The sequence below is a fragment of the Mastigoproctus giganteus genome, chromosome 12 (assembly GCF_048544385.1).
Source record: "Mastigoproctus giganteus isolate SK-2022 chromosome 12, ASM4854438v1, whole genome shotgun sequence".
In the NCBI taxonomy this organism is placed as follows: domain Eukaryota; kingdom Metazoa; phylum Arthropoda; class Arachnida; order Uropygi; family Thelyphonidae; genus Mastigoproctus; species Mastigoproctus giganteus.
The window spans coordinates 83,297,003-83,310,233 of record NC_143586.1 but is presented as its reverse complement, the minus strand read 5'-3'; the positions used below and the strand labels follow the sequence as shown (position 1 = coordinate 83,310,233).

At 34.0% G+C, this 13,231-nt stretch overlaps 1 protein-coding gene across 7 annotated transcripts in view; it reads right to left on the bottom strand.

Moving 5' to 3' along the window:
* scrib (scribble planar cell polarity protein) overlaps nucleotides 1-13,231 on the bottom strand; it is a 1,177,936-nt gene that overhangs the window by 816,377 nt on the left and 348,328 nt on the right. For all 7 annotated transcript variants that reach the window (XM_090386364.1, XM_090386369.1, XM_090386366.1 and 4 more), the window contains exon 10: nucleotides 10,301-10,412. In XM_090386364.1, coding sequence (XP_090242490.1) covers nucleotides 10,301-10,412 — 112 coding nt within the window. The remainder of the gene's footprint in view (nucleotides 1-10,300; nucleotides 10,413-13,231) is intronic.

The following is a 13,231-nucleotide window of genomic DNA, read 5'->3' as shown; positions in this document are numbered from 1 at the left end:
ATTCGTCAAAGTCCTTCTGACGTCCTTTTGATGGAAGACCACAGGTGGCATTGAATGGAGCGTGTTCAGAATGGTGTGAGGTGTTTTACCAAGATCATTAATACATGAGATGGAAGAAAAATGGTATGCTAGCAGGTCAGCTTCATCCTTGGCTGAAGTGACAACAGAACCATCTGGTTTTGACAGAGGTGGGAGCAGAGATGGGCAAAAGTTGCGGCCAATAGCTTTCACAAGAGACCAGAGTGCTCGGCTACCATTAGGGCAAGAAGAAAGTTTTCTACTGTTAGCGTGTTCAAAATCTATTTTGGACTGATTAATAACTGCTTTACAATTTTATTTTCTGACAACAATTGTAGTCAGAAAATAAAACTGATGAATTGGAAGCAAGCCAATTACGATATAAAACATTCTTCTATTGAACAGCCTTAGCACATTTATTGGAAAAAACAAGGTTTAGATAAAGGACAAGATTTTAAGGTTGAGTTTGGAATAAAGGATTACATTCCTACAAGAATAATTTCACTGATGTGATCTGAGCACACATTGACATCAGAAGATTTGAAACAGTAATCCGACCAAGGAAAAGAAGAAAAGAGATCTCGCAGGTCATTCCATTTTGCATTCTCATAATGCCAAACAACAGGAGGTTGGGAATATCCATGAGATAAATTGGAGAAGAGACAATCACCAAGTTGTGATATGAGGTGCCTAAAGGACCACTCACTTCGACCATGTACAGGTAGTTCTCGACTTTACGAGTTAATTCGTTCCTGGCGTGTGCTCACAAAGATCCCATAAACATAAGGTTAAAATAGGGGTTACGTCCTCAACAATGAAATTAGTTAGCTAATTAGTTTATGTTTAAACAATAATAGATTCATCGAAAGAAATTAAAACATAGCCTGTAAAATCAAGCAAATTATAATAATAGAGAAATTATTTATGACTTACAAATGTTAAAGAATGTTTATTCTTCATCATCATCATCGATTAAATGCACATTCGTTGATCACTTGTTATTGGCTTGGCACTTGGTTGTTGCACAAGGAGGAGTCTTCTTCAGAAATGCTTCAAGAGGCATTTGTTTCCAAGATAATCTTCTCTTTTAATTATAAATTTCACGATTGCATGCATAAGCATTTTTTAACGGTGCACACAAATTGCAAATAACATTATTCGTGTGGAGTAACAATTTTATGAAGCTTAAAATAAAAGGAATGAAGAGAAGAGATTCTGAAAATTTATTTATTTTTTATATGATTGAAGATTTCAATAAAGGGCAAACACATTTCACCATAATAACGTAAAAACCACACAATTCCAGCTATCAGTATTTTTGCAAATGCAAGAAGATCAAGTTTACTACCCATTTATTATTGCTTGCAGTAACAGAAAAACCCAATAAACTGGAAAGTGCAAATTGTTTTTATTGTTTTATGGTTGTGACCCCCAGAAATGTGCTTTAGAAAAATATCACAAAGGCATTTAAAATTGATTCTTATAACGGAACACATGATAACAATGAAAATGTAGTGCATTTTTAATAATTTGAATTGGTAACTAATACAATTTACAAACGACGCTCACGACCTTTTATATGGCCTTAAGATGACATTTTAGAAAATGACATTTTAGAGAGATAAATAGCTTAGTTATACAGTGAAATTTTCAACTTCCAAGATCTTGAAACGAATAACCAAAAAACAATGTGGTATTGGGTTCACATTACAATATTTTAACGATACGATGGTGTCTCTGGAACTGATTAATATCGTAAAGCGTAGTACACTGTATTGTATAGCTACGGACGTGGTTTGGAATGTGGTATTTGTGAATGTTTAACATTCATTTTTTTGCAATTAATGTTGTTCATATTTTTGATTTTGTCGATACTTGATATTTGAGAAAAAAAACTTGTAAACCCGGGAACTCGTAAAGCAAGAACTGCCTGTACTTAGAAGGGTTGTTCGTGAGAAAAAGATCAAGCGTGTTGGCTGTATGTTTAGGATTGTCCAGTATTCTGATAGGCAAATGAACAATCTTACAAAAGCCTCAGCATCTTCTCGATCAGCTGGGTCTGTGTGACTAGAGAACGGAAGTCAGCTGGAGTTGTGAACATTAAAATCACTAAGGAAAATTACCTCACTGTTAGGAAAGTTGGACTGGAGAAAATAAAGTTGCAAAGAGAGAAAGTCAAGTTGCAAAGAGAGGAAGTCAAGTTGCAAAGAGAGGAAGTCAAGTTGCAAAGAGAGGAAGTCAAGTTGCACAAGTGATTAGTGGAGTTGGGAGAATGGTAGAGACAACAGATGAATTTCACAGAATGAGGTAGAGAGATTTTAAGCCAAAGAAGATCGAAAACAGGAGATTCCAAATTAAAGTCTCTGACAGGGAATGTCGGAATGGACATATGCACAAGTACCATCTTTGAGGCAAAAGGAATCATACAGTGAATAATTTGGGTAATTGAGATAAGCTTGAATTGGTAGATAAGCTTGATAAGGTTGATTTGGATCAACTGATAACTGAGATTCTCTCAGAAAAAGTACATGGGTTTGGCAGACTAAGTGGAAATGGACATCACTGATATTAGAACTGAGACCACATATATTTGTGAAATGAACTAGGAAGTGTTTGGGAGCTTGAAATGTAAGGAAGTTTGGATCTCACCATGGTGTTCATTATAACCTCAAAAGACATCAATTATACTGCATGATGGAAGAGATAGGGAAGGATTGAACAGAACTTAGCTCTGGAGGCTAAACACGGGTTCCACCACTTCAAGACTCCAATTAGCAAAGTAGTGGTATTACACCAGTTAACGAAAGTCATCTACCACCAGAAATCTCAATTTTTTTTTTTTTTTTTTTATTTTGGTAGTTGTTGGCGCATAGGTTTCTGTGGCCATAATGCACCTCCCAAGGTTTTTGCAGTACTTTGATCCAAGCCCGAGGCGGGAATCGAACCCGCGACCTTTGGGTTGCCAGGCAAGCACTTTACCCACCCGGCTAGCCCGGTCGGCATGTCAATGTTAAATCACCCACTAAAATTATTGGGATCTTTTGAAAGTTGAATTTCCTTACAACTTTAGGTACGTCTCCAAACTTTGGCATATAAATCGCTAGATTGTTTATTAAGAAAACTTTAATCTGCTCCAATGTGTGGAATTAGGTGTGATGTATTTGCAGCAGCAAGTCTGCATCAACGGTAATGAGAATATGTAGCGTGCATATTGTCGAATCGACTTTATTGTATATCGTAACACCACTAGATCGCACAGAAGGTCTTTTGAATTGTGCGATACATTTGGATCCTCGAACATAGACATTTTCAAGCCATGTTTCATTTAATGCCAAGATATTCAATTCCATGAGAATTGGATCGGTTGCAATGTCTTCAGTACGAGTTTCAAACTCTGTGTATTCAACAATACCATTCTGAAACTCGACAAAGAAACATGATCCCAAAATTGTAATGCAGTTGTAGAGAGTGTTTCCAAACAATCGTTAATCAAACGTTTCAATTCAGTTCAAAGATCTTGCATCTTAGGTGCTTTACAACCGCGAGAATGGTAGAATGTAAAGTCGTCTTTCTGATTTCTGATGTACAGGCCATCGATGTTTCCAACTCTCGACAATGTAACATATACCACTTGCTGTTCAAGACTCTTATCATAATCGAATACGATTTCTTTGAAAGTTCTATCCTGAGATTTATGAACCATCATTGCACAAGCTTCTACCAAAGGAAATTGGATTCTTTTGCATTTAAGCATTTTGCTTTTGAAAGATACTTTGGCAGAACGTCTCGTAATCGTAGTCCAGCCAGATTTTAATAACCATGATGCGACAATACGTGCGGGCGAGATTTGAGACGACTCTTAGTTCCAACATTCTTGCTTTCGAAATGTAACCACAATCTTTTGATTTCTGTTTCTTCCATCTCAAAGTGCTGTAAAGTTCTGATCGCTCCACTGACCAAACCATCTTCAACATCGATGAGTGTAGTGATCATGTAAGGTTTTCCAGTAGATAGATGCAATATGTATGGCAAACCTCCGGTCTCTGCTATGCTCATTTAATGGAGTTTTGTTTGCATACTAATCAACTGTTCATGACTCTCGTAACTGGTGAAGTGATCATCGGCTGTACAATCAATGGTGGTGTTTCCTTCCAATGCTTGAGCATTGTATTGAACAACATCGTTGTTACGATGAAACAAACGAACAGCATTTGGTTCTGAATCGACTTTCGATTAACTTCTTTTCTTCAACGTCTAACGTTTCGCCATTTCCAATTTTCATTGGAAATGGCGAAACGTCAGAGAATGACCACCGCATATTCAGGGAGCAACAGGGCCTTAGTTGCTAATGCTCCTAAAAACCAAATAACAAACAAATAAACTTCTACCCATATGCAGTACTTTGCATTTGTCAATGTTAAACTTCAGCTGCCACTTCTCAGCCCATCTGCTCAAATTTTCTAGATCCTATTGCAGTAGCACACTGCAACTGTAGTAGCAGTGTGCTACTGCAATATTTTTCTTTGGTTGTGCTGCATCAAGTATTGTGCCTATTCTTCTTGAAAGTATCTTTGTGAAAACCTTGTAGACAACTGGCAATAGGCTTAGGTTTACTGGGCAGTTGATTTTTAAAAATGCCTTGTCACCTTTTTTGTGCTGTAGGATGGCATCTGAATTTTTCCATGCTACAGGTACTTTGTTAAATAGAATGCATTTTGAAAATAGTCTGGCTAAAGCAGAGGTGGCAAACCTTTCTAAGGGTGCATGCATAGTATATCATTATTTTTCTCATACACTTTTTATTTGACAAAAGTGTAACAAAAAATAAATAATGAAATTAAAGACATTATTTCAAAGATGCTTTAATAAAGATATTACAATAAAATCCTTCATGAAAAAATGTTAACATTTAGCTTACACAACAAATTTATTTATAAAACGATAAACCTCTTTTATATTATAAATATAAAACATCAAACTGAAGGAAAGGAAGGTAATTACAGGCACTCCCCAACTTTCGTAATACTTGACTTCCGTAAATTCGACATTACGTATGTTTTTTTCCGGCCAGTGTAAACTTTAAAAAATCATGGAAACGTGTTTTGTGTTCCACAGGAATAAATGGAGGTATTGCGAAAACATCATGTGAACCCAATAACACATTGTTTTTTTGGAAATCCGTTCCAAGTCCGTGGAAGTTGAAATTTTTGCTATATAACTAAGCTATTTATCTCTCTAAAAGATCATTTTTATAATGGAGCGCTAACCTTTCATCATTATCATATGTTCCATTGTAAGAATCAATTTTGAACGGCTTTTTTGATATTTTTCTAAAGAACATTTCTCGAGGTCATGACCAAAAAACAATTTACACTTTCTGGTTTATTGGGCTTTTCTGTTAGTGCATCTAATCATAAAAGGGTAGTAAACTCGATCTTATTGCATTTGCGATAATCCTGATAACCGGAATTGTATGGGTTTTTACGTTATTATGGTGAAATGTGTTTCCCCTTCCCTGAAATCTTCAATCATATAAGAAAAAAACAAATTTTCAGAATCTTCTCTTCGTTTACTATTACAACGATGAAGTTTACTATTACAACGATGAAGGATAAACGGAAAGTGCAAGTGGTGGCAGTGCTAGGAAACCAAACAAAATTGATTTAGAAATGAAGATGAAAATGATTAAGAAGTAGGACAAAGTTTGTCATCTATTGCATGGGAATTAAGTCTCGCTGCTTCAACAGTGAATGCTATTTCAAATGACAGTGCATGTATAAAAGAACATGTTAAAGGTTCAAGACATTTAAGATCAACAAAGATCACAAAACAGTGTTCAGGTCCTATATAGAAGATGGAAAGGTTATTAATAATATGGATGGAATATCAGATTCAGAAGTGAGTGCCCCTGAGTCTAATGGCCATTCATGCAAAAGTAACAAGTATTTATGAAGATATTAAGGATATGTAAGGCAAACCCCAAGCCAAGTCCATGGCAAGCAATGTGTGGTTTAACAGGTTCAAGCATTGTGCTGGTTTCCACAACATTAAAGTATGCAGTGAAGTCGCCAGTGCAGATTCTGCAGCTGCAGAGAAATTTTGTGATGTGTTCAAAAAAAAAAAAAAACCTTCTAAATTTCCACAGCCCTCAGCCTCTGCAGCAGGGTACTTATCAGCTGAAGGTGTTGATTCTGGCAATGATGCTCGAAAAGTAAAACTTGCTGACAAACTTGCCTGTCCCCTCCTTTTTTTGTAATTTTATAATTTTGAAATTTTTTTAATTGCATACTTTTGTAATTTTTCCTATGCATGAAATAAAAATAAAATTGAATAAATAATTCTATTTACATGTCCGCCAAATATTTCTTTTTTCCTTCAATCAAATTCAGCAAGCATAGTTGCGAGTGCTGCAAAAGCCTTTAGGAAAATTCCGACTTATGTAAAATTCAACTTACGCAGAGTTCCATGGGCCGCAACCCTTGTGTAAGTCGGGGAGTGCCTGTATATTTAATATCAGTGAGACTTCTGTTGCTGTATCATCAACAACAGATACTTTACATCAGGCTTATACTTTATAACTTTTAGAGCTATGCATGCAGCACTAGTTTCATCTGTAAGACGAAACCTTGCAGATGAAGTAAGAATCTTATAGTTTCATCCTATGACTAGACTTAACAAAGTTAATCACTGAGAAATGTCAATGAGAAAATTGTTAGTAATGCTGTTCTGATATTTTTTTAAACAAACAAAAGTTTCAGGAATGGAATTCTTGAGACTTTTAATACCTCATTTTCTGCAGTTTTATTTGCTAATCTCACCACTGTTTCCTTTCAGTATTTTCTAAATTAGCTCTGAGGTCAATAAATTCTTGCTTCCAAATTGAGCTGCTCTGAAAATCAATCAATTGCATCTTAAAATCATCCAGATCAATCCACTGAAATGTTTTCAGGTTCGGTTCGGCTAGTTTTACACTGTCTGCAAACGTAATAAATTTTGCAGTTTCAATTTCCAATTCTCTGAACTTAACAAATCTTGAAGAAAATTGTTCAATAGTTGATTCAATGAAATTCAGACATAGCATTTGAAGGCTCTGATGGTCTGTTTTCTCATCAGCTTCAAGGTCAGTGATGTATCTTTTTAGGGTTGGGAAATATTTAAAATTGCCACTGTCCACATCACGTTTAAAAACTCCCAGCTTAATTTCAAATACCTTTCGTTATCAAACATAACATCGAGGGGTGTTACCAGAGCCCTGTAATTTGACATTCACGTCACTTAAATGCAAGCAGAAATCTGTAAAGAACATCAGTTTACAAATCCACACAATGTCAGACATACCCTTAAAAGAAAATTTTCGATCTGTCAAAAATATATTGATTTTGTTCAGACATTCAACAAATTGATCAAGAACAGATCCACAACTCAGCCAACGAACAATGTCATACATGAATAGCTCTTTGTACACCAAATGCACCTCATTCAATAAATTCTGAAATTGTCTTTTCTTTACGTTGAAAAACGTACAGAAATTAAATTAACAACTTGGTTACAGTTTGCCTCACATCTTCAAGTTCCTTTTGACCAGCTTTTGCACACAAAGCCTCCTTGTGTATAATGCAATGAAAGCTTACCAGTGGATGACCAACATGTTTTGCAAATATATTTAAAAACCCCACTTTTCTACCAATCATACTGGGCGCACCATCGGTTGTAACAGAAACTACTTTTGAAACTTCAACATGACCATTACAGTTCATTTATAACTGTCTTACATATTTCAGCCCCTGCGGTATGTACAGGTAACATTATCATGTTAATCAATTCTTTGCATACTTCGTCACCTCTACAAAATCAAGCAATAATGGCTAACCTAGCTGATGCTGTAATGTCAGTGCTCTCATCAAGACAAACAGAAAAGAATTTGCATGAAGCCAAATTTTTTCTGTTAAATGTTCTGCTGTATTGTTGTTGTTATTTGGTTTTTAGGAGCATTAGCAACTAAGGCCATATTGCTCCTGGGATATGCGGTGGTCATTCCCCGACATTTCCGCATCCTCCGTATTTGGTGGTCACGGGCTCGAACCCCGGTCTAATCAAGAAGCGTGTGCTACGCACTGCCACTCCTGCCCACCTGGCTACGGAGGCGCCAATTCTGCTGTATTCTTTTCCAACTTAATTATTCTATCTTTAACTGTGTTTCTACCCACAGGCAAATCTTCAATGTGTCGAATAATTTTTTTCTTTTCTGAAAAATTGTCAAAAAGGAAAGGAGCAGATTCTAGCCATGCTTCTTTAATACACTCCGCATCACTGAGTGATTTTCAGTGTTAAGCAATAACCTTTGAAATCTAAAAACTAGCAAGCTAAGTTGGAACTACATGAAACAAATTTCATCAAAACATCTGACTGGATTTTTCTCTTGCTCATTTCTCAAGAAATGTATTGTTTTTGTTCTTGCTCACTTTTATTGCTGAACTGTTTATGAATAGTTTCATAAACATGCTTTACAGAGGAGGTTCTACACACATCTGTTTCAGAACACAAAAAGCATAATGCTTTATTATCCTTCTTAATTATACCAAATCCTTCACTCCAAGATTCTTGGTTTGCATGTTTTTGATCCTTTGCTGATTGAGCTGACATTCTGAACGATCTATGAAGGGAAAATAGCAATTAAAATATTTATGAGAATTTATGAAGGATTATCTCCAATCTCCATTCTACATAATAACCATAATCGACAATGAAGGATGCTACACTAAATACTGAATGTGGATAATATATCCATAACTTTACCAATAACTTATTTTCTGAATAAATGTGTAAAATATATGAATTTTTTCTTAAACAGCCTCTGAAATCTTATTTTCTTTCAATTTGTACTAAAAGCTAATGGTAGTCTTAAATTTTTGCAAGCCCAATAAATTGGAAACTGCTAATTGTTTTATGGTAATGATCTCCAGAAATCTGCTTTAGAAAAAATCATGAAGGCATTCAAAATTGATTCTTATAATCAAACATAACAGTGTTGTGCGTATCTGTGAGTTGTACGTAACTAGAGGAGTGCCTGTACCCTATTGCCATCTAGTGGTATACCATATCTATTTTGCCACAGCAATTTTCCAGAATTTTCAAGAATGCAGAAATTTTTTTTGATAGCATCTTCTACATTTAGGTTACAAGAAAGTGTTTAGAATAATAGAGTAATCAAAAGAAGTATACACTTTGAATATTTCATAAGAAATGGCAAAGTCTCAACAGGGCTTTTGACATTTGGTTTGTTCTCATTTCTTTCAAGTTTGGACATTTAGTTTGTAAAATAGTTTCAGCAGGCATTCTGTTTCCTTTTGTAGGTGCTTTTAAATTCTTTCAATATTTAGTTAATTTAAAGTCATGCTAGCCAAAAAACTTTTTCTCACTTGGAAACCTTTGACATTTTTAGACTAATTCTCACTCATTCCACTTTTGAAATTACAGATGCTCTTGGCTTTTGCTCTGATTGTTAGCATCCATTATCAAATGCTTCTCATTATTATCTTTAATCCAATTCATTAGTAAACCATCATTTTTATTTCAAGTCAATTTCTAGTGTACTTTGACACATTGATAGTCACTCGGTTGCTTGCCTTGAAAGATTCTCTAAATTACCTCCTTGTTTTCTCTAACAGTGCATTTAGCTGACTTGCTGATAGCATAATCCAGCTAATAACTTATGCACCTCCTCTTCTTTCAAAATGCCTAATTATATTAAGCTTAAATACAAAGGTGAGTATTTTCTTCTCCTTTCACCACTGGAGTAACTTTTGATGGACATTTTCCACTAAATATAATTAATGTGTTATATATATTTATTATAAATGTGTTACAAATAAAAATGACTGAACTACCAAACAACTAGCAAAACAACACCTTGATGCCTGAACACAACAGTAAAAATTGGTATTATATGTACTATTTACATAAGTGATGCATGCTGCCATTTACATCACAAAGGAAACATGGAATTCCAGAACTCTCATGTATATGAAAGAGTTTAGGTATATATATGACCTACTCTTTATGAAAGCTTCATGGTATATATATGACCTACTCTCTTTATGAAAGCTTCATGGTATATATATGACCTACTCTCTTTATGAAAGCTTCATGAAGAGAGTAGATTGGACATAAAACAAAATTGCATATAACTGACTCATTCACTTTTTTTTTTTTTTATTTACTGTAATAACAACATATTTTCAATTTAATTCACCATTGCAATTTAGATAAATGAATTACATACCCATACTTTCTGAATGATCTGAAGGGTATTGCTGTGGAAGCAAAAAACATGTCAGTACTTTCATTCCTGTCCTTTCATCTAAATCTGTTTGGAATTTCAACATTGGCTGAGACTAGAGGTAGGGGAAAAAAAGTTTTAACATTTGATATTCAATTTTCAAAGAATGTTTTTTTAACACTAACTTTTTTTTGCCAATATTTTTATTATTTGAGGTATATATTTCAACATATTTCTTGAACAGAGCACACACTTGCATTCCTGGAAATTACAATGTTCAATGAAGCAACCATTAAGATTAACATATAAGCTGGAGAAACATTCTGTAAAATAGCATATAAGTGGAAATACATTCTGTTAAACATCAAACAAATACAATCAAAAATCTCTCACTAAGTGGGGAGGGAGGAATAAAGAGGGGTAACTGATAAATTTGCACAGCCTGAATATGAAACGATCTCATGCCTATTATTAGTTATTATAATTACAGTGGAACTTCAATTATCCAAGATACCTATTATTAGTTATTATAATTACAGTGGAACTTCAATTATCCAAGATGAATGGGATTAAGACTGTTTCAGATAACATAAATATTGAATAAAAGGATTTGTTGTTTCTTTTATTCAATGGAGAATAAAAAAACTCTACGGATGAATGGAGAAACTCTGATTTCCAAAAATATCAGTTTTCTCCATCTTTTTCTTTTTGAAAAATATAGTAAAACTATGTGAAAAAATAATTTTAAAAATATTCGAAATTCCTGTCATAACATATGCATTGCAATGCATATGTTATGGCAGGAATGATACCCACTCTCAATTTAGAAAGAATTCATATTAATTAATATAAATTAAAAGTTTATTAGGAACTAATATAATTAAAAATTTATTAAAAAAAAAAAAGAAAAAAGAAAAGAAAGTTGAGTTTTCAACTCCTAACTCATAGTGCCAATAGTCTAGAAAGACAAGCCAAAACACATCAATATTTTGGTAAAGACCATTTTCCTTGCCTATTCCAATTACAAAAGGCCAGTGAACATTCCTGGCACATTCCTGGAAATTACAATGTTCAATGAAGCAACCATTAAGATTAACATATAAGCTGGAGAAACATTCTGTAAAATAGCATATAAGTGGAAATACATTCTGTTAAACATCAAACAAATACAATCAAAAATCTCTCACTAAGTGGGGAGGGAGGAATAAAGAGGGGTAACTGATAAATTTGCACAGCCTGAATATGAAACGATCTCATGCCTATTATTAGTTATTATAATTACAGTGGAACTTCAATTATCCAAGATGAATGGGATTAAGACTGTTGTTGTTGTTGTTATTTGGTTTTTAGGAGCATTAGCAACTAAGGCCATATTGCTCCGGGATATGCGGTGGTCATTCCCTGACCTTTCCGCATCCTCCGTATTTGGTGGTGACGGGCTCGAACCCCGGTCTAATCAAGAAGCGTGTGCTACGCACTGCTGCTCCTTCCCACCTGGCTACGGAGGCGCCTGGGATTAAGACTGTTTCAGATAACATAAATATTGAATAAAAGGATTTGTTGTTTCTTTTATTCAATGGAGAATAAAAAAAACTCTACGGGTGAATGGAGAAACTCTGATTTCCAAAAATATCAGTTTTCTCCATCTTTTTCTTTTTGAAAAATATAGTAAAACTATGTGAAAAAATAATTTTAAAAATATTCGAAATTCCTGTCATAACATATGCATTGCAATGCATATGTTATGGCAGGAATGATACCCACTCTCAATTTAGAAAGAATTCATATTAATTAATATAAATTAAAAGTTTATTAGGAACTAATATAAATAAAAATTTATTAAAAAAAAAAAGAAAAAAGAAAAGAAAGTTGAGTTTTCAACTCCTAACTCATAGTGCCAATAGTCTAGAAAGACAAGCCAAAACACATCAATATTTTGGTAAAGACCATTTTCCTTGCCTATTCCAATTACAAAAGGCCAGTGAGAGACAAGCACAGGGACAATATGCCATGAATGCCTTCCAAAATAAGTTAACACAGTAAAACTAATCTAAGCCGCTTTGTACAAATGGTTAAAAAAAAAAAAAAGAGTATCAGTGAAAGTTTATACTGTGGTATCAAAGAGCTTTGTATGTTGTATGCTGATATGATCAAATAAGTGTTCCAACTTCAAATATTTCATCTAGTTACAGCAGAAGCTGCATGAATATGAATGATTAAATTTGGTGAACTGTAAACTTAGTTTGGTGACCAGCTGACTTTCTATTGTGAATTCCAAAGACATCACAAATTCACAAATAGCCCATATGGGTTACTGGGAGCATTAAGTAAAATATTATTTAACTTTAATTTAAATATAATCTTATTTGAAGAACCAAATTAAATGAACTAATGTTATCAAAAAAAGGAAAAAGAAAAAGTTTCCAGCATTTTTATATATCAGTGAAGTTAAGAAATAGATATTTTGGAGATATATATATATATATATAATTTTAAATGTAAAAACCCACCAAACACAATTATGCAAGAAGAAAGACAGAATTGAAGTACACTGGTCCTTGGTTGGGAAAATGACAAGTGCACAAAGAAGCATGAAATGATGAACAAGTTATACAAGCTTTCCCATATAAGTATTCCTAATAGCACTGCTGAGTGTCAGAGAATATTCAATCAGGTAAAAAAAAAAAAAAAACTGAATTTAGATCTTCTCTTTTCCAGGAAGTTTTGGAAATACTCTTGACAACAAAGTCTGAACAGCAATGCAGTTGTCATAAACAAAACTATGACAGACATTATTGAAGAGATGCCAAGGTTACTACACAAAATGAAACTTTTTTTTTTTTTTTTTTTTCCATCAGAGTGGTAAACATACTTTTCTAAACCAGTTTTGCAAGCCAATTTCAATTATGTTCTTTGGTTTTTTATGACACACAT